This window comes from Mus caroli, chromosome 11, assembly GCF_900094665.2.
Source record: "Mus caroli chromosome 11, CAROLI_EIJ_v1.1, whole genome shotgun sequence".
In the NCBI taxonomy this organism is placed as follows: Eukaryota; Metazoa; Chordata; class Mammalia; order Rodentia; family Muridae; genus Mus; species Mus caroli.
This window is the reverse complement of record NC_034580.1, coordinates 69,494,800-69,508,607: the sequence shown is the minus strand read 5'-3', so window position 1 is coordinate 69,508,607 and position 13,808 is coordinate 69,494,800. Positions and strand designations below refer to the sequence as shown.

Here is a 13,808-nt window from a genome sequence, read left to right as displayed (position 1 = left end):
TTTTTTTTTTTTTTTTTTATTTGAGATTTTAGTATGTTGCCCAGGTTAGTCCTTGAACTCCTGATTTAAGCAATCCTCCTGCTTCAGCCTCTCTAGCAGCTGTGATTGTAGGTCTCTAGCACCACACTGTGCTTGGCATGTACAGTTTTTTTTAAAAAAGGATTTGTATTCATAAGTTCAAATTCCTTCTAGAAAACCTGTGTTCCAGGCTCCTTTATAATTCTTTATCTAAGAAGACCAGATGACAGTACCACTTGGAGTCGAGGCATGAGGGATCGTGGTCCTACCTCTTCTTTGTGAAGACAGACTCCTTTAGAAAGGTTGGGACCAGCACCAGGGTCAGTGATCATTTGAACTCTAAAACTTGAATTCAAGAGGCTTGAAAAAAATTACCCTATTCATCACGACAACCTCTTCCTCCCTCTCCTCATCTTTGTGATCCTAGCAGTCAGGAGACCGAGGCAGTAGGATTGCTGTCAATTCCAGACCAGTTTGAGTGATAGTAAAAGACCCAGTCTCAGAAAACAGAGCAAGAACCAGACAGATGGCTCAACAGATAAAGCACTTACCATGGAAGTTTCCAGAATTCCCATCCCTAGAACCAACCATGGTGGCTGCCTATAACTCTAGGACTTAGGAGGCAGAGACAGGTGATCTTCAGGGCAAGCTGGCTAGCTAGACCCAACCTAAAGGAATAAAGTGGAAACTGATCAAAGGAGACACTTTGGGCTTCCACAGACACTGCCCCTCCCAGATACCCATATACATACAAACCTGTGTATGCATACTTTTGAATCACACACACGCACACACACACACCCTATCTATTTAACATTTTTCTTAAAAAAATGAGTTAATGGTTTAAGCAACATTAACAATATAACAGCATAGAACAGTCTTCTGTAGTGAGTCTGCACCCTCTAGAATCTAGACAGACAATTCCATTCCCATTCTTTGAAGTTACCACTCTTGGATCATTACTTATGGCTCCTTCCAGAAATTGTCTAGGGAGCTATAAAAATCTGCATACCTACTTGGGTGTACACTTTTAATCCCAATACTCAGAAGGCAGAGGCAGTGGGATTGATTTTTGTGAGTTTGAGGCCAGCCTGGTCTACAAACAGGTGAGGATGTTATACAAAGAAACCCTGTTTCATAAAGAAAGTATTTTTGTGTATTTATGTATATCTTATATATACATATATATACACACACACATATATATATGTACACACACACATATATTATAGTGAGCTTTTTTGGTAACTCCTTCTTTTTAAAAAATATTTATTTATTTAGTTATATATTTATTATATGTAAGTACACTGTAGCTGACTTCAGACACACCTGAAGAGGGCATTATATTTTGTTATGGATGGTTGTGAGCCACCATGTGGTTGCTGGGATTTGAACTCAGGACCTTTGGAAGAGCAGTTGGCACTCTTAACCGCTGAGCCATCTCACCAGCCCTTTCTTGTAACTTTATTTACTTACTTATTTTGTGATAGAGTCCCATGTAGCCTAGGCTGGCCCCAATCTCACTATGTAGTTGAGGATGTCCATGAAAGTCTGATTCCCCTGTCTCCACCTCCTAACTTCTGCGATTATAAGTATGCACTTTATCATTAATTTTTTTTTTTTGAGACAGGGTCTCCCTCTATAGCTTGGCTAGCCTTGTACTCACAGCTGTCCTTCTGTCTTAGCCTTGTAAGCAACAAAATTACAGTTCTAGCTTTACAGTCTCACTATGTAGCTCAGGCTGGCCTTAAAATCAAGATCCTATTGTTTCTGATTTATGGACCTAGAACCCAGGGCCTGGTAAGTGTCATGAAAGTGCTCTGCTGACAAACTACAGCCCCAGCCTCTAAAGTGATTGCTTTTCTTTATTAGCTTGTTTTAAAAGTAATTATTATCCAATTGGCAAAAATGTTGCCTTATTGTTATTTTGAAATGTTTGTGGTAGGATCCCTCACTTCTGTAGGCCACAGCCAGCCACTATGGTGACTCCCTCGGCAGGTCAGCTGTGCTGAACAGATAGGAAGGAGTTGTGCAATCAAAGCGTGTATGAGTCTTGCACTTGTACCCCCGTTTTCACAAGTGGCCCCTTGCAGTTGTCTCTGTCATCATCTTGCCTTTTCTGAACTTGTGCAACGGGACATGCAGCCCTGGCCCCAAGAAAGGCACACAGCGAAGTGACCTACATTCCCCCAGAGATCTGTGCCATACGCTGCCTCTGTCCTTGTCTTCAGCTGACCTGGGAAGGGAGTAGAGGGCAGTTTGTGGAGGGTAAACGGATGCCCCAGAAGAAGGAATAACTTGCTTACAGTGGAAGAGGGAGATGAGATCTGAGCTGCCCAGCTCAGCCTTCTGCCATCTCATGATGTGGGTTGGGACAGAATGCTTGGTCCGTTTACAGCTTCTTCTTTAGGGGCACCCATTTCCGGGAACTTTCTGTGACTGCCCATCTATGTGCCCTGGGAAGGAGCTTGTCTCATTGTTCAGTCCTCATTTTAAAATAACAATAGTTAATCCCAGCACTCAGGAGGTAGAGGCAGTCGGATATCTGAGTTCAAGGCCAGCCTGGTCTACAGAGTGAGTTCCAGGAGGTCTACAGAGTGAGTTCCAGGACAGCCAGGGCTACACAGAGAAACCCTGTCTCGAAATAAAACAAAACAAAACAACAACAACAAAACAAACCAAAAAAAACCCCAAAACCAAAAAAAAAAAAAAAACAATAACTACAAGGTCTGAGCTGCCCAAGCAGATGAAACTCCACTGCCTCTTCCTTACCCCCTGTCCTGGGGACCCTGGGGACACAGTGGAGGGAGGGCCTGCTACTGACAGGCCTCTGGGTTGTCTTCTAGTCTCAGCCAGCGAACCAGTTCCATCTACACGAATGCCCATGGGTGGGTTTGTTCCTTGGAGCTCTGCCCAAAGCCGGGGCCCTGACAAGTCTTGTCTCCTAGGATGGTCTCCCAGGAATTCCCACAGGCTCCACCAGGGATGATGAACCTTGTGACATGTGACCTGAAGTAGGCGTGTGTGTGTGTGTGTGTGTGTGTGTGTGTGTGTGTGTGTGTGTATGTATGTATGTATGTATACACACTCGCCTACGCCTGCTAGGGAGGGATGAGGCCCATTTGGGCAGGAACTAGGAGGACTTAGCACTTGCTCTCTCCCACATCATAACTGTTCTATCATGAGCCATACATTGTTTTCAAGGCCTTAGTCTTTCATTCTGTACAATGGGTGCTGCATAAATTCAGCATTCCAGTCTCTTTCTCAGTGGCTGGTATTTGGCTGAACTAAGCTAGGTGGTTGGATCAGTTCTGGCTTATAGTGATCTCCCATAAATGGGTGCTCCCTTGGCTCTGGTTCATTCTCATCAGTGGAGGCTGTGGTGGGTGAGTGGGTGGGGGCAGGCAGACTGGGCAAGCTCACATAGTGCTTCCCTTTTCGCTTGGCTCACAATCTTTCCCAGAGAGCTGGGTGGCCTCCTTTTGACCACCCCACAGAAGAGGAACAAAAAAGGGCAGAATAAGTGGGGGCCCGGAAGCTGAAAGGGACTGTGCAGGGGGCGGAGTCACGATAGGTGGTAATTATAATGGTTCCCATAGCCTGTGCCAAGCATTTTTGTTCCTCCGTAACAGTGTGAGGTTGGCAGCATCCTTCCTGTATGACAGAAAATAACTGAGACCAGAGAGGTTAAGTGACTTGGCTGAGGTCACCTATCTTCAGAGCTCAGCAGGGGCTAGCACATATGGCTCTAGAATGGCTCTCACCTGCCTCCAGAGGTCAGGTACTGAAATGGAGTCAGTCACACAGGAGCTTCCATCTGTCTAGCTTTTACCATGGGGATGAAGGGACTTTAGGATCTTCTGGCCTCTCCAACATCCCTGGATCCAGATGTTCTTGAGGAATGTAGAATACTCCTGTCTCCTTCCTACCAGTGCCCCAGGCTGCTGTTGCTTCTTGGAGGGATAGCTGGGCCCTATCAATGCCCTTTGTGACTTCCAGGAGTTGGAGACTCTGGAGACAGAGATTAGCCTGGCCTCAAGCCTGAAATCCACCCCATTGCTTTCCTAATACTCTGCAGGTGTTTGGGCCTGGGCCTGTGTCCTGGAACACTTGGTACAGGTGGCCTCAAACTTTCATGTCTCCTTGGACCTGGAGGCCTATGATAAGAGCATCTGTCAACTGTCTCTTCCCCCTGAATAGGTGTGATGGGCAGTGTTCACACATGGTACATGTGGGTGGTGGGGTGTGCCCAAGTCTGGTGCAACTGTCACGCCACCTCTTTCTTTAATACATACATGAAAACATACGGATGTATGCTTCAGAGACAGCCTCACTTTCAGCTCCTGCTAACTGATGAGAACGGAGAAGTTTGCACAAGGCATTCTGTTCTAAGTAGACTCATGTGATATCTACCTCAACCACCCTTGGAAAACATGTAGCTCACCCTGAAGCTTTTTACCCAGTGAGGTTGCTTGGCGGCCTGCTGGAAGTCTCAGACTTGGCTAAAGAAGCAGAGCTGATAGATTGGCTGTTTGTTGTCTTGCTCATTAAGGCATTTTCTTAGGACATTCCCAGTGGTGAGACAGAGGAGGGAAGAGGAGAGGAGAAGAAAGATCCAGTTCATACTGGGTCATTGGGTTCTGACCTAGCTGGATAGGAACTCAGACAATGCTCTTAAAACTTGATTCCTGTGCTGGGGAGATGACTCAGTAGGCAAAGCGCTTGCCTTGCAAACTTGAGGACCTGAGTTCAGTCTCTGGCACTGGCGATATGCATGTGTGAAAAACCAGGCATAATGGTGTGCATTTATATTCTTAACCCTAAGGAGATAGGAACAGGGGGGTGGATACCTGGGGCTTGCTAGCCAGCACGCTTAGCATAATTGGTAAGCTTCAGGCCAATGAGAGGACAACAGTATTTCTGAGGTTGATACGCACCTTCTGGTCTCCACACACATATGTTCTCTCACTAGTGTGTGCACACACACATGCGCGCGCATGCACACACACACACACACACAGAATTAAAAAAAAAATTGATCTCTGTTGGCCCATTTTCTCTGCCATCTTCCTGCAGGTGGGCTTCAGTGTCCTATACTCTTCATAGCCCTAGTCTTCTGTCCTGTAGTTTAGGACATGATGCAGAGGGAGATGGGGGCATCTGTGGGTTGGGTCTTAGAGTCTCCTTAGGTATCTGAGTCTGCTGCTGGGGCCAGTTGAGTAGATGCTGGGCTGGCCAAACTCAGACTGAAAGGAATCGCCCCTGACCATGGGACTCATTGAGTACACATATTTTTCTCTCTGAGGGGGATTAAAGGAAAACAGGGCAGGTGGGGCCCCCAGGATGTCCTTGGTACCTGTTGGGAATCTCCTGGTATGAGGTGGGTACAGGGATAAACAGCAGGAGTAGCTTGCTGCAGTAACTGTCCGGTAGGAAGCCATCAAGGTCTGAACTTATCAGGCTAAACCTTCCTTTCTGGGCTGCAAATGAGCATGAGGGATAGCTTCAACCAAGGACGTTCAGGATTGTGCTGGGAGCCACAGTGGTCTTTGGTCAGAGGTCACTGGAGGCAACTAGAGCAGCTTCATGTCCTTCTTCATTGCTTGTTGCCTAGGAACCCCCAACCTGCCGTCTCTGTAGAGTCTGTGATCAAAGGGCTGTTACCAGAGAACACCACTGTGTTAGCGCTGGTGCGGGCGGCTATGAGAACTAGTGCATGTTCCCCACTGGAAGGATGAATTTGCTTGTTTTCCTCCCCACTTCTGCCTACAGGAATCAGGTTCCCAGCTTGGTCTAGATCCTTAAGAGGCCAAGAAGTGCAGTTGAGACTCCTTCTATGTGTGTGTGTACATGTGATGAAATAAACAGTTCCAGGCACATGAGCATTCTGAGTGTGTGGATATGTACGGTCCTGGGCACTCACGAATACCCACCTGCGTCCATGCATGTTCATGTGTCTGGATGGGCATTTGGAGGTAAACGAGAGGTGTGCTCTCACTTCTGTAAAAGTTTGGGTTACTCTACTTGCACAGTGCACATGGGAGTGTCTCTAATGATTTGAATGTGAGCATCCCCATGCCTGAGTAGACCTATGCGTCCTTGGTGTGTATATGCATGTGTACATGTGCAGGTGCCTGTGTGTGCTTTCTCTGTGCCTACATGTGTGGATGTGTGTCTGTGTATACAGATGCATGCAGTTATTTCTGTGTGGTGTTTGTTTGTTTGTTTGTTTGTTTTTTTGAGTATGTACTGAGCATTGGGGAACAGCAAGTTCTCTGTTCCGGGCATCTGGGAGTTGTTGTGAAGGGTCTTTTGAGACTTTCAGATGGGTCTCTTCTTCTCTCCCAGACAAGGGTATGGGAATCCTTGGGCCTCCTTTGGTTTCCAGGAAGCTGGGGCTGTGTAGGGCCAGCTGCCAAATGGGGCTGTGGTGCAATCTGTTGGCTGAGCCCCTTCCGGAGTTGTGGGTTCTTCTGGGTGTGGGGAAGCTGCCCTTTGTGACCTCCCTGCCTGCTGTGGTGCCTCCTGGAGTGCAGGACACACCTCTAGGCCATGGAGCCTCACCCACAGGAAGCTCAACTTGGGGGACAGGCAAAAAGGGAGGTGCCCTGCCTGGTGCCCCACCCTGTGGCTTTGGCCCTGCTGCTTGCTTCTCAAATCTTTCTCTAACAAGCCCCAGGGACTTTCTCTGGGACCCAGGGCTCTACAGCTATTCAGCTGCGACCATGTTTGGCAGGAAGCGCAGCGTCTCCTTTGGGGGCTTTGGATGGTGGGTTACAGGAGGGGTTATGGCAGAGATGAGGGAGGACTTGGAGAAGGGGTCTCACTGGGCAGCTGGGAAGCAGGGCTCAGGGTGTGCCTGAGACCTGAGTCTGTGAGAAGCACTTTCAGACGCCAGGTAGACCTGGAGGATCCTGAGGGGGGCCATCGGAGGCCAAGCTCTGCCTCCCTGTCAGAAGCAAGGTCTGCACGAGATCCAGAAGGTCAGGGTGGTTGGGAGTGTGGGCGTGAGTGAGCACCTGCAGTCGGTGTGTATGCCTGTGCTAGTGTGCTCCTGTATGTGTGTGCATATGTGGGGCTATTCATGTGTATGTGTGCAGGTTCAATGTGACTGTAAGCTATCTGACCGTGTGTGCTGTGTGCCTGGCTGCACAGACCTGCCTCTGAGTGTGACCACATGTGTACTGTTTCAGAGCAAGTACCTACCTTGTTCCCCTGGTGTCTTGTATCCATGTTTGCTCCTACTGGGCTGTCATGAGTCTACGGCAAGATACCCGTGCACTGCCTCCACTCTGGGTGGGTTGTGAGAGGAGGAGTAGGCCTGTCTTCAAGTTTGCCATTCTCTCTGACCCACTTTTGCTCCATTCAGCCCTGCATCCAGCCTTTTGCTCTTAGGCACCTTTTGCCTCTAAGCTGTCTGTCTTCCTAGATGCTAAAAGTAGGGTCTGAAGTCAAAGGCGTGTCTCACCTTACCGGCTGTATGCAGGTCAGCGGGGAGTGCAGCCTAATGGCTCGCCTTATCAGTCTCCACTCAGCTTCTGGGCCTAGGGCATTGCCACACTGAGGGTGTCTGGGGTCCTGGCTAGGATGATGGCTGGCATTGGTGGGGCTGGCAGGAAGGTTGGGAGACACAGAGGGATTGGGAGGGGACGGGCTCTGCTTCTCCAGTCACCGATTGTCTCCTGGTTTGCCTTTTTCTTTTGCTCCTCTTTGAGAACCCTTTGCCATCCACTCTCTTGCAGGAAGGGATTTTCTGGTCACTCTGCTTGGCAGATGGGACAGTAAAGAGAAGAGGATGCTAGGGTGGCAGGGTTGGGTGGTGTCTGCTCATTGGCCATCCCCAGTGCTGGGGTAAGGACTATTGTCCTGATGGAGAGTCTGGGTTTGAGTCACACAGTCTGCTTCCTGCTCTGGGAGGAGTGTGTGACGTCAGCCTGGGATCACTGCAGGCCAGAGCTTAGGTAATGGGATCTTGTTCTCCCAGACCCACCTGTGAAGTGTGACTTATGCCAAGGGCCTGCCATCAGAGAGTTTGCTTTGCAAGGCTTAGGTCTTAGACGGTTTTAATTTATCCAGTGTTTGATTTACTCAGGTTTGTGTGTGCAGGCACATGTGTGAGAGAGTGAACATATATGTCCAGATCAAAAGACACCTTCAGGTGTCATTCCTTAGTTTGTTTATTCATTGTTAAAGTTGTCAGTCTGTTAGTTCTTTCTGGAGAGATGTTCATGACCATGGCAGGTTGAGTCACCACAGACTCTCTGCTCCTGTAGCTATTGTCCAAGATCTGGTTCCTTTTGTCTGGGACACCAGTTCTGGACTTTGCAGTCTCCCCGACCTTCCTCTTGCACACTCTCTCTGTTTTCTAAAGCTCTTCCCCACCCCCTTGTCTTGCAAGTCTCTGCTTGGGCTCACTTTTTTTTCTTTTTTCTTTTTTGTTTGCATAACCCAGGGAATCACGAATCCTGCCTAAGCCAGTTGTCTCACCATCACCCAAACAGGGTCTGAATCCAAATACAAAGAAGACATCTGGTGCGGTCTTGTACATTTTGGCTAGTTTTCCCTGGATTTCTGTCTTAGGGGCTGTTGCTTCCCTAGGGTAAAGGGCAGCCTCTGAAGTAGATGGTTGACCGTGGGTTTCCTGCTCTGGGTAGTCCCGTGTCATTCGTGATGGCAGTGCTCTTCTAGCAGCCAAGAACGAAGGAGCCCACTTATTTATTCATTTACGTTTGAGACAGGCTCTCTCATTGGTTTGCTTCTCATTGATTAGCCTAGACTGGCTGGCCAGAGAGCCCAGGAGTTCCCTTCTTGTCTGCCTCCCCAGCATGGGGTTAATAGTGTGTGCCCTCATCCTTGGCTTTTTTATTTTTTTATGTGTCGTCCAGGGCTCCAGCTCAGATATTCAGCTTGCAAAGCAGATACTTTAATGACTGAACTCTGTTCCCAGTCACTACTGTTTTGATCTATTTTTTGTCCAGCCCCTACAAGTAGCAATTCTGTGCATCAGATTGCTTCAGCGCTCCCAAGCAAAACCGGCTGATGGTTTAAACCTGGCCAGGTGAGGCAGGGGACACAGTGTGTCACCCACAGCTGTCTCAGAGGCAAAGACAGCAGTGGGGAGAATGACCTATGTCCAAGGGACTCTCTTTATATGTTAGCCACATTGTCCTCTAAACAAGGTTCTAGGGCGACAGGCCTGATTCTATCTGGCTCACCATGGGAGTAAGAGGATGCCTTCCTGGTATGTTGAACATATATGCTCAGTAGATGCTATTGGGATAACTGGGTTGTTTCCAATGCAAAGATAGGGTGAGACCCATCGAGTCTGGAGTGACGCAAAAGACTTTTCATAGCGTTAAGTTAGGAAAGAGGGCTGGACTGCAGTGTAGTGATCATCTGGGCACAGCTGGCAGCTGGGAGGGGATGCAGCTGATCTTGGATCCCAGATCCTTCCAGACAGCGAAGTTGACCTCAGATGGAGTTCCAAAGGCTCCGTTTGTTGTCAATGCAGAGATCCAGTGCTGTCAATTCTGTCATGGTAAAATGAGTGAGGTGCTTCAGGAAACAGAGAAGCTGGGGACTTGGATTTCTAAAAGGACCAGTCCCCACCTTACAGCCTTGCCCAAACTACAAGCTCCCAGGGCCACACTCTAGCATTGGAACCCTGGTGCGCAGGCTGCTGTGTGGGAGAGACTTGGGCACAGGGACTAGCAAGGTCTGCTGTGGTGAGGATGCCTGTCTGACCAGGCAGAGGTTGGGAGAGCACACAGTGGGGAGGGATTTAGAGCCGCCTCCACCTCAACTATTGGGGAGCTCTCAGCACAGGCTTTCCTCCCTGGGCCTCACTTTCCCCATGTGTCAGTGGGGACCCCTGCTGTAGCAGAGGACTGCTAGAAGAATTAAGAGAGATTCCTAGGGAAGATGTAGGATGCGTGGGCTTGTTTTCATCAGATGGCTCTGGCTATGAGTGTGGTGGTGGTGGTGGTGGTGTTCTAACAATGGCATGGATATGGGGCTCTGTTAGGTTGAATAGGAAGGCAGGAGGGTCTGTTTTCAGCGTGGAAACCTTAAAGAATACATGCCCTGGTATTGTATCTGGTTTTGCTCTTAGGGACTGAGATGAGGTGCTGGAGGATCCTCAGAGAAAGGGGATCCTACTCTCTACTGGGAAGCTCTAGCACAGCTCAGAGCTTAATGCCAGCCTGGGATGTCTGGGCATCTGTGCACTTGCTGTGTGGGTCCCTTACGTCTCTGCCCTCTTTTCCCTGAGAGCCTGCCTATGGGAAGGAACTGGGAAAACTGGGGCCTGAGTGAACTTTCAGGGTGCCAAGCATCTTTGAAGTGCTGGTGGCACTGATGATAGCAACACTGGTGATGGTGGAGACACTGGCAGTGACGGTGACATTGAAGGTAGTGGTGGCTCTGGGGAGACACTGATATCGATGGTGACACAGATAAAGACATAGTGGTAGTGGTGAAACTGGTCATGATGGTGACATGATGGTGATGACCCTGGTTGTGACAGTGGTGGATGACATTGTAATGGTGGTGACTTGAAGTGTCATATGAAGTGGGTGATGACACCAGTAGTGACTGGGGTGATTAATGCTGTCATGGTGTTGACTGTTAATGATGCTGCTGACATGTTAATGTGATGGAGACATGGTGGTAAGGACACTGTGAGTGACAGTGGTGACACTGGCTATGGAAGTGATTCAGGTGGTGGTGACCATTAAGGGATGGTGCTGTCACAATGGTGACATGGGTGAAGTGACCTCTGGTCAATAAAAGACTTATGCAGGGAGACCATTGCCCACTGTGTCTCTGATGGGGGGAGGGACCTCCGTTTCCAGCCATAAGGGCTGGCATATGTGGGGGTAAAAATAGAACCTCACACACTGCCTCCTTTGCCAGAGAAGGTGGTGCAGGCAGGGGCGGGGAGTGCTGCTGTGCGTCTGCAGCCAATGCGCTCTTCCCTGCTCCCAGCTTGAACCAACCTGCGGCTCTCCTTGGAGTCTGCTGTTGGCTTCTGACCTGCCTGATGGAGCATTCCTGTGGCTGGGGTACTGGCATCTCCCGTGGCATCCACACAGAGTGTTGGAAGTTCTAGAGCACCGGTTCTCAACACGTGGGTTGAGATCCCTTTGGCAAACCTCCATCTCCAAAAATATTCACATTATGATTCCCAACAGTAGGAAAATTACAGTTAAGAAGTAGCAATGAGGATGATTTTATGGTTGGGGGTCACCGCTGGTCTAGAGTCAGACCCAACCAGAGATTCACTCCTTTGAAGCCTAGACTCCATCTCTAAAATGCAGAGTGTTCTGGTCTCTTTCTGTTCCAGTTTCATTTTTGCTGCCGTGACAACACCCTGAGAAGAGCACCTTTAGGGGAGAAAGGGTCATTGAGAGGAGTCAAGGCAGGAACACGAAGACAGGCCAGCTTGCTATTGCACACAGCATTATCTCTGACCAAGGAGCTCATTTCACAGTCAAAGAAGCATGGCAGGAGCCAGGATGCTGCTTTCTGGCTAGCAGGCAGGCAGGCAGGCAGGCAGGCATAGGCATAGGCATAGGCATAGGCATAGGCATAGGCATAGGCATAGGCATAGGCATAGGCATAGGCATAGGCATAGGCATAATTATTTTTGGGGGGGGTGCGTTTTTGAGACAGGGTTTCTCTGTATAGCCTTGGCTGTCCTGGGACTCATTCTGTAGACCAGGCTAGCCTCGAACTCAGGAATATGCCTGCCTCTGCCTCCTGAGTGCTGGGATTAAAGGCGTGCGCCACCATGCCCAGCAGTTCCTTATTTTTAATTATATGTATGTGCCTATGTGGGGGTATGTGTGTATGAATGCAAGTGCCCACAGAGGCTAAGACTGTTAGATGTTCTTGGAGCTGGAGGTTCAGATGGTTGTAAGCACCCAAGTGTAGGCTCTGGGAATTAAATGTGGGTTCTCTGGAAGAACAATATGTGTGCTTAACTTCTGAGCGCATCTTTCCAGTCCTCAGCTAACTTCCTTACCAATTCAGGACCACCTGCCTAGGTAATGGTGCTGCCCACAGTGGGCTGGCGCCTCCTACATCAGTTATTAATCAAGGCAATTTCTCAGAGACATGCTCACAGGCCAAGCTGATCTAAAGAATTCCTCCACTGAGATTCTCTTTCTAGATAGTTTCCGATGGTATCAGGTTAACAGTGAAAGCTCATCCAGGAAAGCTTCCCAAAGAAATATATGTGGCCCAGTTCTTCATGGAATTGAGACTTCCTTTCCTGGTTTGGAGATTTGTCTTGTAGCCACGTTCTCTGTAGGACAGATGCAGAAGGGAGCCTGCATCCTCACACTGACTGAAATCCTTGCATTTCTCTTGGCAGGATCGACAAGACCATGCTGGCGGGTCTGAAGGTCAAGTAAGTAGCCTTTTCCAATTCTTTAGAGATCAGAGATGACAACAGAGCAAGGTTCCTTGCACCCTGAGACTCGCTCTGTCCAGGTTGCGTTTAACAGTTGGATGCTGTGTACTGTCAGATTCCAGGCTTGGCTGAAGGGGCTTCTTCACTGGAGGAGACTACATGGGCCTCTTGAGTCCTGGGATGCCCAGGGAAAGGCAGAGGCGTGATTGATAGAATCAGGGACAAGGATGGTGGAAATGTGTCTAGTGGCTATGACCTTTAAGCCATGCCCTTATTGATAAGAAAGATGTATTTTCTACTATTTAAATTTTTATGTGAAGCTCCAACACCTAGAGGGCATCTTCCTGACATTATCCATCTATTTGAAAAACTATGATACGATGTCCTAGCACCTCTTTTTCAGATTATTACTATTTTACTCAATGTGTATGGGCATTTTGCCTGAATGTGTGTCTGTGCACCACATGTGTTCCTGGTGCTTGCAGAGGTGTAGAGTTCCCTGGTACCAGAGTTTTGGACAGTTATGAGGCATCATGTGGTTCTGGGAATCCATCTTGGGTCTTCTGGAAGAGCAACAAGTGCTCTAAACCACTGAGCCTTCTCTGCAGCCCCTAGAACCTCTTCAAACATCACTGGCATGTGTGTGTGGGAATAGCTGGCCTTGAGTCATCTGTAACTGTCTGATCATCCTGGTGAGCCCAGCCTGGGGTCTCCCTGAGGCTTTCACACCCCATGTCTCAGGCCTGGGCCCTGGAGGGTGTCAGGGCTTGGGGCTAGATTTTAGTCTTTCCATGGGGTTGAGGCCTGAAAGGCCATGAAGCATTCTTGGTTTCTAAAGCTGGGCAGGATGATGGGGCCGCTGTGTAGCACGGTGTGTGTGTGCCGGTGCAGCCCAGTTCAGGGCAGGTTGTTTAGGTGGTACATGGAAGTCTGGGCTTCAATTTCATTTCCTTTTGTTTTGCTTTATTTTGTTGGTGGTGCTGGGAATTGAACTCAGGAGTTTGTGCAAGTGCTCCCCCATGCTAGGGAAGTGCTCTCCCACTGAGCTCTATCCAGCCCTTTTTAATCCTTTATTTTGTAGGTGGGGGAAAAGGGGCACATGCCACAGCACTCCTGTGGTGGTCAGAGGACAACCTGCTGGAGCCAAGCTGTCCTTTCACCATGTGGATTCTTGTGATTGAATTCAGTCCATCAGGTGTGGCAGCCAGTGCCTTTATCCAAGAAATCTTGATAGACCTGATTTTTTTATTTTATTTTTTTTATTTTTTTATTTTTTGTTTTTTTCGAGACAGGGTTTCTCTGTGTAGCCTTGGCTGTCCTGGAACTCACTCTGTAGACCAGGCTGGCCTCGAACTCAGAAATCCGCCTGCCTCTG

The 13,808-nt window shown here is 48.7% G+C and overlaps 1 protein-coding gene across 1 annotated transcript in view; it reads left to right on the top strand.

The window, feature by feature from the left end:
- The window catches only part of Rap1gap2 (RAP1 GTPase activating protein 2), a 201,578-nt gene that overhangs the window by 10,588 nt on the left and 177,182 nt on the right, over positions 1-13,808 (top strand). The window contains exon 2 of the mRNA XM_029483716.1: positions 12,395-12,430. Within this exon, the coding sequence (XP_029339576.1) occupies positions 12,408-12,430 (23 nt within the window). The 5' untranslated portion in view covers positions 12,395-12,407. The remainder of the gene's footprint in view (positions 1-12,394; positions 12,431-13,808) is intronic.